General features: G+C 43.1%; 1 protein-coding gene and 1 non-coding gene across 3 annotated transcripts in view; one reads left to right on the forward strand and one right to left on the reverse strand.

Annotated features, from left to right (window-relative positions):
- Nucleotides 1–18,277, forward strand: part of ADTRP (androgen dependent TFPI regulating protein) — an 85,671-nt gene that overhangs the window by 53,932 nt on the left and 13,462 nt on the right. For both annotated transcript variants that reach the window (XM_014459336.2, XM_023757407.1), the window contains exon 4: nt 11,580–11,695. In XM_014459336.2, coding sequence (XP_014314822.1) covers nt 11,580–11,695 — 116 coding nt within the window. The remainder of the gene's footprint in view (nt 1–11,579; nt 11,696–18,277) is intronic.
- On the reverse strand, nt 10,219–10,338 carry LOC111826875. Its single transcript, XR_002830312.1, has one exon. It is a non-coding gene; the product is annotated as a small nucleolar RNA SNORA28 (small nucleolar RNA).

An 18,277-nucleotide genomic window follows, 5' to 3' on the forward strand; every position in this document is an offset into this window, starting at 1 on the left:
AAGACATCACCTCAGAGGCACCAGATGAAAGAAAGGTAGTCAAGGAAAAAGGGGAGTCCGTTAAAAACAGTCTCTTTCTATCTCTGTGAAATGTGTGAAAGGCCAATTACCCCCATTCTCTTCATTGCTGGGCTAGCATTGGCCCTGAGAGAGATACTTGATAATATCCAACCCAGGATTCCTACTGATGGACAAAGAGGCTTCTATGGGGTTCATTAGTGTATGTATGTGAAAAGTGAATCCAGGAATGTGGAACTCCATCAGTATTCTTTGGTGGCTGCCATAGAAACTAACATTTTAACAGTAAAATGGTAAGCAAGAGTCTTCTTATTATGAGGGCAGAATAAAAAACTCATAAAGACAGGGGGGATTTCATTTCCCTTAATAGGAACAGATTTTACCACTGAAAATTCAGATATGAAACTGAAAACAAAACAAAACCTTTGTGCTCCTCCCCTCCCTCCCTTCCCCCACCACTGAGTTTGGAAACTAAAAAGTGCATCATTTCAAAGAGGTATTCTGGAGAGCCCGCCTAGCACAAATTGGTTGGGAATAAAGCATGTGTGTTTTTGGTGTCTCTCTGAAAACACATCTAGGAACTCATAAAAGCCACATTTACTATATTGTGGTGGGAAGGAATTTTTTGACCTTTCAAGAAATTTTGTTTTGTTTTTCTTAAGAAGACCACGATAAGGAAGTGAGCCAAATTTCTTGGCAATGCGAAGATTGTCTTAATGCCATAGGCTTGCATTCCCTGAAGTGTAGAGGGCTCTGAGCAAGCCAACTTGTCATCGACTTGTCCTGCATGTAGGTTCCTCACTTTCACACTTACAAACTTGTCCAGATTTTTACCCACCCTTAGGTTTTATGGAACAGGTGGCAATGGTAGCCATGGAGACATATCCATGTTAACCTCCTAGCTTCAAGGGGTTCCATGGTCCAAGTCCAAGAATATTAGGAACAGGGCTTTGAAATCCAAAGATGCAGAGGACTGGATGAAGAATATGAGTGTCACCCTAGATTCTAGGGCCTAGAAGGAAGAACGAGCAATGTGGGACACAAAAAGAAAACTCCTGTGTGCTCACTACAGTGTGCTTACCTCTAAAACAGAGCTGGGGGGTTGGTACTTATGTCTTAATACAAATTTGTACACGGGTGGGGGCCCTCGGGGTGGCCTGTGGGAATCGGGCCCCAGCTCACACCCCCAGCCTTGCAACTCTGCAGCCCCGCCTGGCACCCCGCCTTGGCCTGGCGTTGCCCCCTCACCTGCTCCTCTATCCTGCCTGCGGGGTAATCAATCAGGGCCAGGACCTCCAGCCCGGCTCCCTTAATGCCTGGAGCCCCCCCATCCCCCCGTCACCGCTGGTTGCCATCTGCAGGGCGATCAGCGGGGCAATCAGGCCCTGGCTCACACTGGCTGTGGCCTGGTGCCGTCCACTCACCTGCTCCACCATCCCTCTGAGGTTCCACTCTTGCTGGAGCCCATCGGGGCTGGCAGTGCTTCCACTGCTGTCTGCTGCCAGTGCTGCATCCTCAATGACCACCATGTTCTGCGCCACCCCCTGGTGGTCAGCGCGCATTATAGCAAGCTGTCAAACTCCCGGTTGGACAATTTGCATATTAGGCTTTTATTATATAGGATACCTTTCCTTGATATTTGATTACATTTTTCTCAAAATATTCTCTTTCCTTATTTAACTTACCGCCAGATTTTATGACCACTCCTTGTCAATTATATTTGCAACATATTCTTTTGCCCATCACTTAAATGAGAGATTCTCAACTGGGATTGATTTTGCTCTCCAGGAGACACTTGGAAATAATCTGGAGACAGTTTTGATTGTCACAACTGAGGGTGAGTGGATGTTTCTGGCATCTAGTAAGTAGAAGCCAAGGATGCTGTAAACATCCTACAATGCACAGGTAGCTCCCACAACAAAGAATTATCTATTCTACAACATCAGTAGTGTGGAGGTTGAGAAACTGGCTTAACTATTGCTGTTCCATAGTGTTTACTCTGAGATCCTTTATTCTTAACTCATACAATCTCTTAGGGTCCTCTCATCTACTGCCATGGAAAAAAAAAGTCATATCTATACTCTGTTGGCTCCCAAATCTCTATCTTCAGCTAAATTTATCTTCTGAACACCAAACTCATATCTACTATCCCACTTGGCATCTTCAGTTTTGTAGCCTACAGACAGCCTTTGGTTTCATTTATTCCAGCAAGGAAAAAAAAGGGTTCATAATTGAAAAATTAATCTGTAATATATAGTGATCTTTTTTAATAAAGGGGAATTACAATGGACTTTTATTTTGAGAGAACAGAACACAGCTTAGTGACACTCTGGGGTGATAAGACACAGTCTGAGATGACACAAAAGCTGTTGGAGAGAAACCCCTGAGTCTTTCCGGTCAGAGAGATTTTACCTAGTGAGTGAAAGAGAAGTTGGTCTTTGCATTAAACAAGACCTTGTTCTCTTTCATTGTGGACTCCCAAGTGCTTAACCCAGTGCCACTTGTTGTTGTCTGTCACTTCCAGAGCTTCCATTATAATGCTTTAAAACTAACTAGTTCTACTTCTGTAAGGCTATACCTAAGTTCAAATTCAATATTTTTTTTGAGTTCCAGGAACATATCTTATATACCTTTTAATTGCCTGGAGTGCCGAAACATAACCGCTTCTCATGAAATATGTGATGGATATTGAAGGGGGACATTTCGCAAGCAAACTTCTCTTTTTCCTTTACATCTAGGTCCCTCTCTCAGCCATTTCCTCCTCTAGTGTTAAGACCCACATGGTGAGCTCATGTGTCCCTCATATAGCCTGACATACAGACTAACTCTGAATCAACCAATTATTTGCATTTGGGAAACTCACCAGTGAGTACCTGTCATTTCAGCACAGCAGTGGGTGAGTCCCTTTAGGAACTCCCTGGTGGGTCAGCAAGGGAAAACTGGAGGCAGGAAGGAGAAAGGGTGGAAACTGGTCCATCATGGGATCGTCATGTGGGGAGTTTGGAACTTTTCCCCAGAGCTTATGCTTACAGGATGCTTTCCTAAAATACTGTTATCTCCCGGGGAAACCAGCTGTCTACACATTCTGAGTCCTTTATTCACATGTAGTAAGATATCTGAGAGGAAGGGATGGTGCCCTGAGAGATGGTAGCTCTAAAGCAAGAACAGATTCCCAAGCTTCCCAAACTTTCTCTTTCTTGAAAAGAACAGTCTTCGTCCTCCAACTTGGAGCAGTTTTCTAAAGAGCTGCCCATCTGTCTGTGTCTTAAAAACAAGTCTCCCTGTGTGCTATGTGCAGCCAGGCACAGAAGCACAGAGGAAGGGCTAATGACAGATTAATACAGGGGAGGGATATAAGAAGATATCGAGTAAAACCTGGGGGTTTTCCACCTGGCCAAGTTCAGAAGGAAGGGTCAGAGGCCAGTGGGTCCCAAGATTAACAAAGAACAGCCTTTACTGGCTACATATCTTCCAGCTTCTGCAGAGTTGTTGGCTCCTGAATGGTGAAACCCCTTTATTGAGTCTGCAATTTAGTTGCCATGACATAGGCACCCAAGGGGGAGTTCCCAGGAGTCACATTTTCTTGCAAGTTTTTCTGTGACCCACAACACCCCTTTTTCAGAATGTTAGGAGAAGAAAACTATAGCCATGACAAAGGGTAAATATGACCAGCCTGAAGTGGAACTGACGCTGTGACCCTGCTACTCTGGATACAGCTGATGCATGGCTGCCCGTGCCATTGGAATCTGGACTGCAGCTGTTGTCTCCTCATACCAGGATACTGGGTTGTCTTCCCCAGCTATGCAGAAGAGCTCTCTATTCTTCCTCTTGTGCCCATTCTATTGTTTCATTGATTCATTCACTAATGCTACAGATATTAAGTGGCCAGAGTAGGTTAAGCACCATGCTAGGCACTGGAGATGAAATGGTGATAGCCCTAAGCTTCTTTGAATTGTTTCCATTTAAAGTTTGTCCAATATGAGGTGAATGCAGTTATGTAATGCTGTGAGGGGGATGAGCACAGGGAGGTCCGGCCATGCCAGGGAAGGGCACCTGCTGGATGTTTCAGATTCTGTCCCAGAGTCAGTGATATGTGCTTATCCCTGTAAGGTGAGAAGAAGGTAGTGAGGGGAGGGATAAGTGTCTATGTATCAGTGGTGAGAGAGGGTACTATGGATGGAGTGCAGATTAATCAGGAGGTAAGGGTGGGGTGAAGGCTGTAGGTGGGGTGTGGGCATGCAAGTTAGACCAGACAGTTTACTAGTTCACTAGGGGTTCCGTAAACCATATTAAAGGCTTAATTCTACTTTACAATATAAAGGTTCAAATGAAGAAAATCAGTCAAAGAGCATTTATAAATCTGAGTTGGGAGGATGTCCTGAAAAAGTAAAGGAGAACTTTGACCTCAAATTGTTTATAATTTAATTCAGAATAGAAGAAAAATTACATGAACTTCATAGGGTGAAAAATAAAACTGAATATAATTAAGCACTGAAGAGTCTAATGTAGACCAAAGGAGCTGTGGGAAGAACAGGAGAGTGAGCATCTCATACGAAGGAAGACAGGATGTGATGTGGGTATAACGTGGATGCAACATGGGCCTCAGAGGTAGCCGAAAGGGCTGGGCACTCAGCTTCAAGAGGCAGGATGGTTTCTTTGATGAGAGTCTTTATCTGCAGTAAAAGGTTGTGAACATTACCACAGACTCTCCGGCTTCCTCCAAGCATTCAACAGCATCATCAACAGTGTGTAATACCTACACTCCCAGCTCTAAACACCGAATAAAATAATGGCTGTTGTCTGACTCACAAATGGGACAAACACTAAAAATGCTTGTGAAGAAAATAGTATTTCTCAAGTCCATCTACTGCTCTGATCATTACAAGGCTACATAATTATACAATATCTCCCATTCAATAGATTGTGTTTAATTATTTTGTCTTGAAATTTTACAGTTTGTGGAACCAAGACCTCTGTGCTTGCTATGGGGCACAGTTGAGAGCACTGCCTACCATGAATTAATGTCCCTAAATGAAATACAATGGTAGAAATTTATTTGTGGCTTAATTAGGGGTAGAAAAAATTAGTTTCCCTTACAAAAAAAGAACTGTGTACATCCCGTCTCTCTCTTTTACTTTGGCTGTCAGGAAAGGTTTTGTTGAATTTGAATCTCAAGCAGGTCTCTGGTTGGTGTATTTGTGTTTCAGTGCTCTCCTGGGTCTTGATTTTTTTTTTAATTTTTTATCATGTTAGTGTATGTGCTTTTGATTGTAAGGTGTCTCAAAGCTGGGGTGGATGGGAGAGAAGAATTACAGAATTGATGGGTGAAAAAAAGGAATTCTAGGGAAGGAAATAGGAGAAAACACCAAGATTAAAGAGGAGACTGGTTTGAGTTAAAAGGAGGGAGTCTGTGAAGATACTGTGGAAACTTAGAGAGAGATGAGATTAGAGAAGGAGTATAGGCAGGGGGCAGAGGCAACAGGGAGCCACAGAAGGTTTTGGAGCAGGGAGTAGCAACATGAAACTTGCTTTAGGAGGTTGGTCAAATTGCAGTGTTGAGTCTGTACCAAAATAGGGGAAAACTAGGGAGGTGGTTCTGGGGAAGCTTAAAGAATAGACAGTTATGAGAAGAATTTGAAGGAAAAAGTGAACCACATTTGGTTATAAGAAGTAAAGGAATGAGTTAGTGATTATAAAAGGTGTCTAAGGCTGTTGTTATTGCTAAGGAGTTAAGTTAGAGAGAGAGTTATTTTTAAAAAAATATATATTTTTTTATTGATTTCAAAGAGAAAGGGAAAGGGATAGATAGAAACATCAATGATGAGAGAGAATGATTGATCAGCTGCCTCCTGCACACCCGCTACTGGGGATCGGGCTCGCAACCCAGGCATGTGCCCGTGAGTGGAATCAAACCCAGGACCCTCAGTCCTCAGGCCGATGCTCTATCCACTGAGCCAAACCAGCGAGGGCGAGAGAGGGGTTTTGATGCTTTGCAGAGGGAGGGGGAGAGAGGAGGAGAGCAGGAAGAAGCAGATATACTCATGATTGTAGGGTCGGTCCTAAGATCCCAGATCTTTCTTTTGTCTTATACTTACTTGAATAGAATCTAAATGGCCACTTCTTCACCAGGCTGGGTGCCATCAAAGCCAACTAGCTTCATAATAGAAGAATGCTGTTTGAGATGTTGGCCAAACTACATATTAACTCCAAGGACAACAGTATAGGAAGTAAAACATCACTTAGAAACCCTTCTTAGAAAATTCACAAAGTTATCATTTAACCACCTGTTCAATCCACACACAAGTTCATAAATAATGGCATGCTTTTCTTCCTTGGCCCAATGGAGCACTTATTTCTCTTTCTAGGTCAGTAAAGACTATTTGCATTTCTTCCAATATTTTATTATAAAAATGTCAAACATGAAGCAGAGTTTAAAGAATTTTACAGGGAACACGTATATTACTCACCACTTAGGTTCTACTATTACTAGTTCACAGTATTTGCTCTAGCACATATATATGCATCCATCCATCAACTTATCTTGTTTTGGTGCATTTCAGAGTAAACTGCAATCATTACTACTCCTCTGCAGTAAATAAAACTATTGGTTTTTAACTTCTGTTTTTGAATATTTAGCAGGCTGGGCTGTGTCAGCTACGTACATAGACTATGGAGATCAAAGAGAAGCCTGTGGCTTTTCTGTAGTTGGTTTATCTTCCCAATCCCTCCTCCCAGGCATTTGAACACTGACTCTTTAATTATAGCAGTACCCAGCCTATGCACTTGAGTTCCTAGAAAGTGGAAAAGGGAATTTTTACAAATCCAATTATCTTCTAAACTCTAGCATTTAAGATAAAAAAAAAAGACCCCTGCAGGTAGTGTAGGAGAGAGAGAGAGAGAGAGAGAGAGAGAGAGAGAGAGAGAGAGAGAGGAGAAGAGAGAGAGAAATCCCACCCTAGAGATATAAGCAATTTAGCTTATATTTACATTCAGGGTTGCCATATTTCAGATTGAAAGCAAAATTGCACCTTTAATAACACAGGAACTATGGATAATATACTAGTAGATGGTTGGAGGCAGAAACTACAGTAAGAGAAAGTGCTAAGGAGTGAGGTAAAAGTTTTTAGCTGGCAAAAGGACAGTATTATGAAAAGCAGAGATTGTGTTACAAGGATTTACAAAACAACTATTACTGCATGTAGTTTTCAGTCTTAAGGAACATGATCCACAGTATAATGACAAGCCTGGTAAAATAACATTCTATTAAGGTTGGTTTTGCCTTCGTTTTCATGTCTGTTGTATTTACGTTTAAGTTTTAATTGATGTTTTGACCATGTGTTTGGCCCTGAGGAGATTGTGAAGGCTTTCATTTTTAAAATAAATTAAAAAGTGACATATTTAATATACACTAAGCAAAAATACCCTCCTTAACATACCCAGAAATGAGATCTTGTTGGTACAATAAAACTTGATTTAAAACTTTCTACCCATGAGCACCATAAACTGAAGACATTATCCTAGAGACTTGGGGAAAGGACATCAATTTGGGAAGAGGCAATGGAAAAAATTAATTCTCAGATCCCACGTGTTGCCTGAATAGGGGGAAGGAAGAAGACAGATGCAAACATGAAGTGGGCAACATGTAAGTTCATTAGAAACAGCAATGAATGAGAAAGTCTCCCAATGACCAGTCCCAGAAGGTACAAGCTGTTTTGTTTATCTTAGTCAACTCAACCCAACAGCTAGTTCAATAAGAAAATGAAATCGAGGAAAGAGTCAGAGATCATATTTTAAATGTTACCTGATTTTTAAAGTGTGGAGGCTCCCTGAATTTTTGCCACTGGAGAAAATTAAGTGTTTTTGTTCCCCCAAAAATCTTAGAGATAAGAGTGTGACCATCCTAGCCTATTGATTCAGTACTGGAGCCTGCATGACAATGATGAGCTGTGGGCTCCATGGGTTATCTCAGTGATTAAGCCTGGCCTCTGGCACAAGAGCCAGGCAAATGCATCCTATTGTAAGTTTAGCTTCATATACCGGAAAGCTGTTTATAGCAGCTACTTACCTACTGGTATGAGTTGAGTCAAAGTAAGTGCTCATTATTTTCCATGTTGCCACTCCTGTAACCTTGTAAGAATTTTCTATGGGCTGGTAAATTTTAGTACTTATCTACAAAGCTATTTTGCAACTAGGGACTCTAAATGGCAATTATTATACTAATGCTTAAATCAATATTTCATGCTTATAGTTCTGTCTCTAATATATCCAAATGGAAGCAGGCATTACACCAAGGAAGGGAGAAAAGACATACTTTAGTAAAAAAGGATGGGAAAAGAACAACACTGTCCTTTGAACCGATGCTTTTAAAATGAGATATTTAAAGAAAAATCTACCAAAATGATGTCTTACTTGACAAGGAAAGATAGCTTCCTCCATCCTCTCTGTTTACACATACTATTGTTTCAGCCCATGGTGTTTTGTTTACTTTGGAAAGAAATATTTTACCCCCTCTGAGATAATTAATTTTTGTCAGCTTCACTGTTTAGAAGGGAAACTGAGAAACTGTTAATTGAAATACAGAATGAGTCACTGTTTTCAGCAATTTTTGGCAGCATTCTAATTTGTGTCAATCCCAGCCTAATTATTAGATTCTTTTGGAAGTAGAAAGCATATTTGATTTTTCTCTTACTGAATTGTTTCTTCCTCTTTAAAAAAAATATGCTGCCTGACAAAGGTTATGTAATTTATATCAACATGAGGTGACATACCAGTACATTTGAAATACCACAAGGTTTAGTGCGTCATGCTTGGCTCTTCACAGTAGCTAAATATTTAGAAAGCTCACAGAATGTGGTCTTTCTCCTCCCCTCATTTCTACTCCCTCATTTCTACCCCCAGCCCAGCCCAAAACTGTGGTTCTTTTAAGGCCCTTTTAGTAGGTATTAAGCCCCAGTATATGGCCCATCACTAATGACATCACTGAGGTAAGCTTCCCAGAGTCATCAGGGAGAATTCACTTGGAAATTCAATTGAATGTCACTTGCAAAGGGCAGGCCCCTTGAAGAGGCGACCAGTCATGCATCCCTGAGTTATCTGTTGTGAAAGCATTAATCACTGTGAACTCATTTTCTCCTAATGCAGACACAGTGCATTGTTTCACAGGAATTCTGTTCCAAATAATCATTAATGTAGAGAGCAGAAGCTGCTGCCAGTGGACAGTGCTAATAAAATCTGTCAGAGCAAAGGCTGGTATAATGGGACTGTTAATGGTTGCTAGCAGGAGTTGGATCTTTCCTGGCTGTGGCAGAATGAAGGCAGGTGGAGAGGCAGGGGCTTTGCTGGAAGGACAGCCCCATCTCTCACCTCCTGAGGTGGCCTCTGGGGGAAAAAAAAACATCATGTCCGTCACAGCATTGCCAGGGCTCTGAGGCTGGGAGCACAGGCGCCAGCTGGGGGCTGAGGAGGGAGTCATGGGGTGACTGTGGGGATGGCTCTGCTACCACAGCCTCCTCCTATGGGTCAGGGTGCATCCGGGCACCGGGTGCTGTGGGCATCCCAGAACTTTGCCTCTCCCTCTCCACATTGGGTCAGCAATGAGAGAAGAACGATATCACAGTAAGGGAATCACAGCTAATGCTCACTACAAGTCTCCTGGGCCAAGGGGCCAGCCCTTTATGTGCACGTATCTCAGTCCTCAGAGCAGCACCCCTAACACGTGTGCATTAGTAATTACCCCATTTCACAACTGAGGAAGAGGAAGTTCAGAAACTAGTCCGGGGCCAGATTCAAAAGTCGTGCCTTTAAAGATCATGTTCCTTTACTGGAGGGAGAGACACAGAAGCTGTAGCCTAAAATCAGACTGAAACAGGAGGCAAGGTGTGACAGTGCACCTGGCAGTCTTTCCATTTGCATATCCAACCAGTCAGGAGGTTCAGGACCAGCTTTGGACAGATTATATGAAAGCTATGGTTCGTACCAAAGGCTGTTTCTCTAGGCTTTGCTACTAAAATGTGGGCTCTCAGGGCCTTAAAGAGGCCTAACTGCTCTGTGCCACCCAACAGCAGCCTTGACTGGGGGCCCCCAGGAGGCCCTCTCTGCCCAGTAACACCCTATGCTTAAGACTTGTTCCTTCTCACCCCAACACTTGTCTTGTTTCCTGTCATCTAAATGTCTTTTTAAAATTTATTATTATTTTTTAACACTGTCTAAGTCTATATAATGGCTTGTCTCATAGAGGAGAGAGCACTGGAATAGGTTAGACTTTGTTGCTATCGCCAGCTCAAATTGTGTCATCTAAAGGTCTTGATCTGACTGTACCTTAGTTAGGTCAGATAAGGCAAGAGGGAGCTACTGCCTCCTGGGGCTGCCTCTAAGCACAAGCATAATGGGACGGACAGCAAAGGCCTTCCAGAGCATAGCTGGGCATGGAGCATGGTCATGCGGGCGCTGTGGCCTTCCTAAGCCCCAGGGACGACTGTAACCAAGGTGCTGACATAGCTGTCTCAGGACTCAGGAATGGGAATGGGATGGAATTTGCAGGAAAAGGCTATGGATGCAAGAGGGATGAAAGAGGAATGACAGAAATGTAAAAACTGTGAAATGCTGACACTATTAGATATTCCCAATAAGCACAGAGTATGGCAGAAGGGCAAATTTAGTTCCCAGATCAGTTCTCACAACCAAGATGGGAGCAGACCTCTGTAGTCTTTCCACCTGAAAACACCACTATTACTAAAGGCTTATTTCCTTGATTGCATTATTTTAAAAAATATGTTAAGGGTTTGAAAGATGTGAGAGAAGACAGATGGTTATGAAGGAGAGGGTTAAGCAGGGAAGGAGTGGGGAGGGCATAGCGGGTTTTGGAGGGAGTCTCACCGCCCCCCCCCCCCAACACCTGCCCCATCAACAGGAAGGTTACATGGCGCCAAGTGCAATGGGAATGCAGAGATGGGCTAAGACGTGTTCACTGGCCCCCAAGATCTTACAAATACACATCACAAGTGCTAGACTGCATGGCACAGGATATAAGTGCAGTTAGATTGGGTGAGAGCAATTAGCAAAAGGAAAATTCAGAGACAGCATCATGGAAAATTGCACTGGCTGTGAGAACATAGATGAATGTGAATACAGTACAGGGAGAGAAGACACGTTTCACACAGTTGAGGAATGAACGGGAAGTGTGAAGGTGGGAGCAAGCATGCTGGGTACAAAGAATAATGAAGGAAACAGCCTTGTTTCAGTGGAGGAGTGAGTGTGTGTGTGCACACATGTGTGTGCATGTGTGTGCACGCATGTGTGTGTGCATGCATCCACGTGTGTGTATTAGGAGAGGGAAGCACAATGGCACATTAAAAAGAACCTTGGTAGCCAGACAAAGGAGTTTGGATGCATATGATAAGCAAGAGAGAGCCACTGGAGGTCCTTGGGCATCTAAGGAATACGATCTCACTTTTGGAAAGTTTCCCTGGTAGTTGTGGAAAAAGTAGATGGGATGGGGAAGAGAGAATTAGAAACACTAGGAAGCTGAGGCACTGACATGACTGCCTTATTTCCTCCCGCAGCACACGTTCATACTCCCCTTTTCCCTGGTTGAAGTCATCCTCAGGCCACACTGCTATCCAATGAGGAAGAATGGACTCACCTTGTTGGCTGCTGCGAGTCTTGCTTACATTAGCAGGTAAGAATTGCAGAGAGAAAACCAACTTCAGCTTGTCATTCAAACCTCTGAGGAATATTCTAGAAGCATACTGTTCTGTAAGACTGCCTTTATATTGAGTTAATGGGGATTTAGCCATCTTTAAGTTTTTAAGTAAAAAGAATTTTGATTGTTTTTGATACTCATGGACACATCACAGCAAAAGAATACACAGCTGGCACAACACTCACACATACACACATGCAACAAGTCACGAGTTCCTCTCTCCTTCTCATGAAGAATTAATCATTGCAAAGCTACTACACATGTTACTTTCCCCAAGAAAATGTTGATCTTTGGTTCCACTTGCAATTAAATGTTTGAATAGCTGAATGATCCAAGGCATCTAAATATATTCCTTCTAAAAAGGCACATGACAGTTGAGCATGCTAGGTGTGTTCCATTCCTGTTGCCTGCATCATTATGGGTTTATTTGCATCCACATCTGGCACTAGAGCTCCTAGAGGGCATTTGGGCAATTGCCCAGGGGCTTGCAGAACAGCCTTGTGGAGTCATGCAAGCTCATTTAAGCAGCTGGCCTAGATTTTATCATGCAACCACCTGGCAACACTAATTCTCAGAAATACTGCCCAGTGATCTGTTATCAAGGGGAAGTGCTTGGTCTTCCACCCAGTGAGTGGAAACCCCTTTCCATTTTAGAGCCTTCTCATCCACTCCATGCTTTTCCTGAAAGAGGCATGCCAAGCATACTGCCTGCATATCAGAAGCTAATCATGACGTTCCTTCTCTAGTCTAGACTCACATAAACTGTTCATATCTGACAAGCTGGGTAATCCCCCAATCCCTGTGTAGGGGAAAGTTTAATGGAATACAGTGCTCTGTCAGAAGCCAGAAAGAGAACACGTTCCACAGGGGCTTGGGCCCCTAAGGCCGGCTCCATGGGCTTCATGAGCCTTTGTCTTAGAGCAAGTAACCTTCGTGCCAGAACTACTCAGATGATGGTTCCTTCCTTGCCTTTCTTTTCCTTTTGTGAAGCTGCTCCTCCCACCCTCGCACTCTCTTTCCCTGAGTGCCCAAAGTCTTCCTTGCTTCCCCTGTCTTAAAGAAAGTACTTGCTCAGTCAATTACCCCAAGATTCCAGTGATCTACACTGTTCTCCAGCCTGGGGCCTTTGCATTTTAACAATGGTCATTTTAGAGAATAATGCTTAAGTTGGGGACCTACTGGTAGTTGATGTTGGGAGCCCTGTGCTGGGAAAGATTCTCAGGCCCTACCAAAAGAAAATTGTGTTAGCACTTATTGTTATAGGCCAATAGCATGAGAATGGAGAGTAACAAGATATATGCCATATATTTGCCAAATCTGCCTTAACTCAAAGGAATAAACCCCTAAAGACAGAATACTTGGAACCCGGGATGGGGTAAGAGTATGTATCCATAATGATATGTCTGTTGTATGTTTTGGGAAGAAGAAGGGCAGTAGCTGGTTGATTATATACATGCATTTCTATACTCTGTTTTCTTTGGTTTGGTTTGGTGGACTTTAATCTTATTTACTCTTTCTTGCCAAGTATAACTTCTGGAGTTCATATATAAGATAGTACTTTTGATCTATTAACTTTTTCTACCTAAGAACTTGGAAGCTGATCATTGATCCTCAAATCTGACCCCAGAAACCAAGAACGCGCAAGAGCACCACGGCCACTAGCATTTGGGGGGAAATTGCAGTGGTCGTAAAAGATGAGAAACAGTAGTCAAGAGGGCTTGGCTTGTTGGTGCCTGGGCATGTGTTCCGACAATGCAGGGAACTGGGCGGTTGGGGAGAAGTTGGGGGGGGGGGTGGTCAGGTGTGAGTATGTCATAGGTCCATTCAGTTATTCACTGTGCTGAGTTAACAAGGACACAAGAATGTACAAGATACCATGCTGCCTCCTGGGGCTTTCTGGGAGAGAAGAAAGTACACACACAGTGGGAAGACAGGATGGTGAGACTGTAATAGGGGTAAGCACAGGGCATTGTGGGATGCTGAGGACTGTCTTCTTAAGAAAAGAATGTGTAAGCTGAGGCCCAAAGAATGAGTAGGAATAAGTCAAAAGAGGGATAGGAAAGACCTTTAGGCAGAGGGATCAGCATCTGTGAAGGGCTGGAGGAGCTGAGGATATGGCTGAATTGCAGGACAGGGTAAAGCTAAACCATGAATTCACATCAATGAGTTTGGACTTTTAAACTAGAGGGATTTTCTGTGGAAAATGTTTTAAGCAGAGGAATAAAATGATGTGGCTTAGGTGAGAAAGATGATTAAAAAGTTGATTTTGGCTGGAGTGTGAAAATTAAGGAGAAAAGCACAAGGAGACCAGTTGGTGGCGTTTGTGAGACTTGGTAGTAGCCGGTTGATGACAATATCAATCAATTTCAAACATAATTAGAGAAGGTGGGTGGGTTAAGGAGACTTAGAGACCACCTAGCGTTGGAGACCTGAAGCCTCAGCGGGTTCAATGACATGCCCAAGGGCATAGGGCCAGGGATAATCAAAGCTGGGACTTAAATGCAGGCCTATTTCCAAATCCAGTTCTCTTTCCACTCTATGCACATGGCCAGATATTTGTTCAGCTCACTGCATGTGCAAAACATATTCTTCTAAGTGCTGCAGGGGTGGGTATGCAAAAAAGCTTAACATGGTCCCTGCTGTCTAAAAGCGTTCATGATGTAGTGTCCAGCGCTGTGCTTGTGATGGGAAAGTGATGCAATGGAGCAAGTGGGAGAAAGCACCAGCAGAAATGTGACTGGGTACACCCAGTGATTTGGGTTTGGACCTCTTTATTAATGAAGCAGTAAATCAGCATTTGGGCCACCAGGCCCCTTTATTTCTAGACTAAATCAAATGCACCTGTATGTGACCATGTTATGCTGCACCACTGACTGAAGCTTCCCTATATCTGTCCATTCCTTGGTTAAGGGAGCTCAGACTCTTTGCTGCCTGCTTTCTCCACCCTTACGCAATGCTCAGAGGCCCATGAACCTTCATGGCCACAGGTGGCCATCAACAAGCTCCACAAACTGTGGATATCCATGGAGATGTTTTGGGGAAGTGGCTGTGGGTCAGCTGTTAGGCGTGCCTGTTTGGATGGTCAAATAGGGAAACGGTATAGCAGAAATGAGGTCAGGAATATGGGCCCGGGCCAGACAGAGCGTGAGAAACAAACACGAGTCAGAAAAATGGCAATAATTCTGAGCCAGGGAAGCATTTCACCGCAGAAATCACATCACAATGACCTAAAAATAATTGCCGAGACCGTGGGGACTGCCTTCCATGTGGAACTTGCTTTTTGTTATTTTTCAGATTGCAAAATTGGAGGCTGGCCCCTAAGTGGGAAAATAAAGCTTTGCAAAGTAGTAATAACTGCAAATCTTTCATTTCCTTTGGAAAGCATTAGTCACCTATAAATGTGGTAGCTCACTCACTCCTCCCTTCTCTCTCACCTCAGAATACCTCACCTAGCTCTCTCTGAGGCCATGGCGAGGAACAGGAAAATAGAAATGTTCCTACTGCTGGCTCTTATTCATTCTCTTTTTGAACAAATATTTCCCCTAACACAAGGCTGGTCTTGCTGGGAAAAGCAAAGTTATATAAGGCTAACCCAGCCTGTAGGGGTTTTGTAGTTAATAAGGGGAGATTAGCTGTGCACTCAAATTATAAGACACACAATGGGAAGTGATAAAATGTCAGAACAACAACAAGGAGCCACAGAAACATGGAGGAGGAAGTGGTTATGTCTTGCTGGCCAGTGTGGAAAAGGTGTGCATTGGGTCTGGGTCCTGAAGGCCTGGCTGGATTAGAGGTTCCAAAAATGGGAGAAAGTAGACAACACAGCATAGTCCCAAGGCCAAAGGAGAACAGGTCACAGGACAATGGTCAGCAATTTGCTCTTACTGGAAGAAACTGAAAGGAAATCACCCTGGAACTGCCCTCTTAAGGAGGCTTGTGGATGGCAGGCTAAAAGCGGAGACATAGTTTAGACAATGTGAGATTTGATTGTCACTGTTGTTTATTTCTATGTCATGGAGGTGGGAGTGAGAAGTATTAGTGACATGGCCAGAGAATTATGCTTTCAAAAGGTATCTTGACAAGAGTGATTAAAATGGGTTGGAATGATGAGACATGGGAAGCAAAATAGAATAAAACAATATACAAATAAAAGTTATCTTGAACATTCTTTCCATATAGCTTAATCACATTGTTTTATTCTTTGTCCATGGTTTTTTCATAGTCCCAATGTCATACCAGGTCCAAGTGCTCAGAGCACCTACCTTTACGGAGTTCTAATAATCCAATGAGTGCTCACACATGCCTGTGTGGTGCATAGTCCTGAAAACTGCTCTCCTACACAGACCGTAGAGCCACAACACCTAGTGTTCTGGGCCCAACATCACCTGGCTCCGCTTTAGGGTTAGTACTCCACCCCCATTGCTAACAATGCCACACTACCATTGCCCCTATGATGGTAGAAATAGAACAGTGCTGCTGGCCACTGCCACAGCCCCGGCTGGCCTGGAGGATATCACCACCTTGATATTGGTAGACCAGAAATCTGCTTATGCCCTAGTATTTCTGATAGTGTGCAAGGTATTGCATGTCCAGTGCAACTGCTGCACAGATATGCAGCCATAAGTCAGCCTTGGGGAAGATATTTGCAAAGTCACTTCTCAATAACAGTTTGTATGAGATGAGAGAGATGATTCTTTTCTTCTATACTGTGCTTACTGAGGTGACGACCACACCTGGCAGGGCACCTAGTCCTCTAAATTACTGCACCCATTTACACATACACACTTCTACGTACAGACATCATATCCCCAGAATCTCTTAAAAACTGCCAGAGGGCTGGGCTAAGCTGAGTTCCAGGGTCAGCCCTGGCCATATCTAGCATTGACCATACTCTTCTACTCCCACTAGTGCAGCGGTTCTCAACCTGTGGGTCGCGACCCCTTTGGCGGTCAAACAACCCTTTTACAGGGGTCGCCTAAGACCATCCTGCATATCAGATATTTACATTATGATTCATAACAGTAGCAACATTACAGTTATGAAGTAGCAACAAAAATAATTTTATGGTTGGGTCACAACATGAGGAACTGTATTTAAAGGGCCAGAAGGTTGAGAACCACTGCACTAGTGCATTATGTGAATTCTCTCCCAGAGCCAGTTACCCTTTCCTGAAATATGACCTCCTAGAGCAGGGGTGGGCAAACTTTTTGACTCAAGGGCCACAATGCGTTCTTAAACTGGACCGGAGGGCCGGAACAAAAGCATGGATGGAGTGTTTGTGTGAACTAATATAAATTCAAAGTAAACATCATTACATAAAAGGGTATTCAAAGTAAACATCATTACATAAAAGGGTACGGTCTTTTTTTTTTTTTTAGTTTTATTCATTTCAAATGGGCTGGATCCGGCCCGCGGGCCATAGTTTGCCCACGGCTGTCCTAGGGCCATCTACTAGTAGATACTGCATAGTTTTATAACCTCAGATTTTCATGGGGATCAGAATCCCAGCCCCATTTTTCCAAAGAGCTCCTTAGCTCTCTTGTAAATTAATATATGAAAATAAATATAAAAATGCCACACAGCTTCCCTTGTTATCAACGTTTGAGGTCCAGGCTAGCCAGCATGAATATTGAAGAGGAGTGGGAGTGAAGAGGAAATGACCATCAATGCTTCTTACCCTTTCTGTTCAAGCCTCAGTTCCTACTCACCCAAAATGCCTGTTATATAAATTAGAAATAAGAACAACCTGAAGAGGAATACAGCTGTGCAATCAGGAATGAGGGACATACCTGAGATTCATTGTTGAAGTAACAGAAGTTTCTATGGATTGATTGGACGTAGCAGGCAAATAAAAAGGAAAATATCAAGGATAATTCTCAGAATTTTCAGCCAGCAGTCTGGAAAGATAGTGATTCCATTAATAGATGTAGAGAAGTTAGGAAAGAAATAGTTTTGGGTATAAGTAAAAAACTCAGTTTAAAAATCCCATATCTATGTCTCATTTCAAACGATTCTGATTAAATTGGTTCAGGATATGTTCTGGGCATCAGAATCTTAAAGCCCCCAAGGCAATTTAATCATCAGTCAAGGCTGAGAACCACCTACTCAGAGGAACTTCCACCTGGTTAATCAAACCTGGCTGCAGAGATCCAAAGAGTTTAACCCTCCTGGTGAGATGAGATTGCTGGAGTAGTGAGAGGAGGGGGGAAGGAAGGAGGAGGAGGGAAGAGAGGGAGAGAGAGAGAAGGGAAGGGGAGAAACATGGGAAGAGAATGCTAGGGAAATGCCCTCATCTAAGGGACAGGAGGTATAAGGGATCAGCAAAGTAGCAAAGAATAATCAGATGGTAGAAAATCAGGAATATACAAGAACCTCATAGCCAGAAGGGAATGTTCCAGGGAGGGGTTGGTAACAGTTTTAGATACCATAAAGAGCTTGCCATCCCAACTCTCATTATTGCCAGCACTTTCAGCATCCAAGTAAACTGACAGTTCAGCGTCAGAATTTCTTTTCATCTTTTCATTCTATCTATTATCTATCTATCTATCTATCTATCTA

The sequence above is a fragment of the Myotis lucifugus genome, unplaced genomic scaffold (assembly GCF_000147115.1).
Source record: "Myotis lucifugus unplaced genomic scaffold, Myoluc2.0 scaffold_107, whole genome shotgun sequence".
NCBI classification, from domain to species: domain Eukaryota; kingdom Metazoa; phylum Chordata; class Mammalia; order Chiroptera; family Vespertilionidae; genus Myotis; species Myotis lucifugus.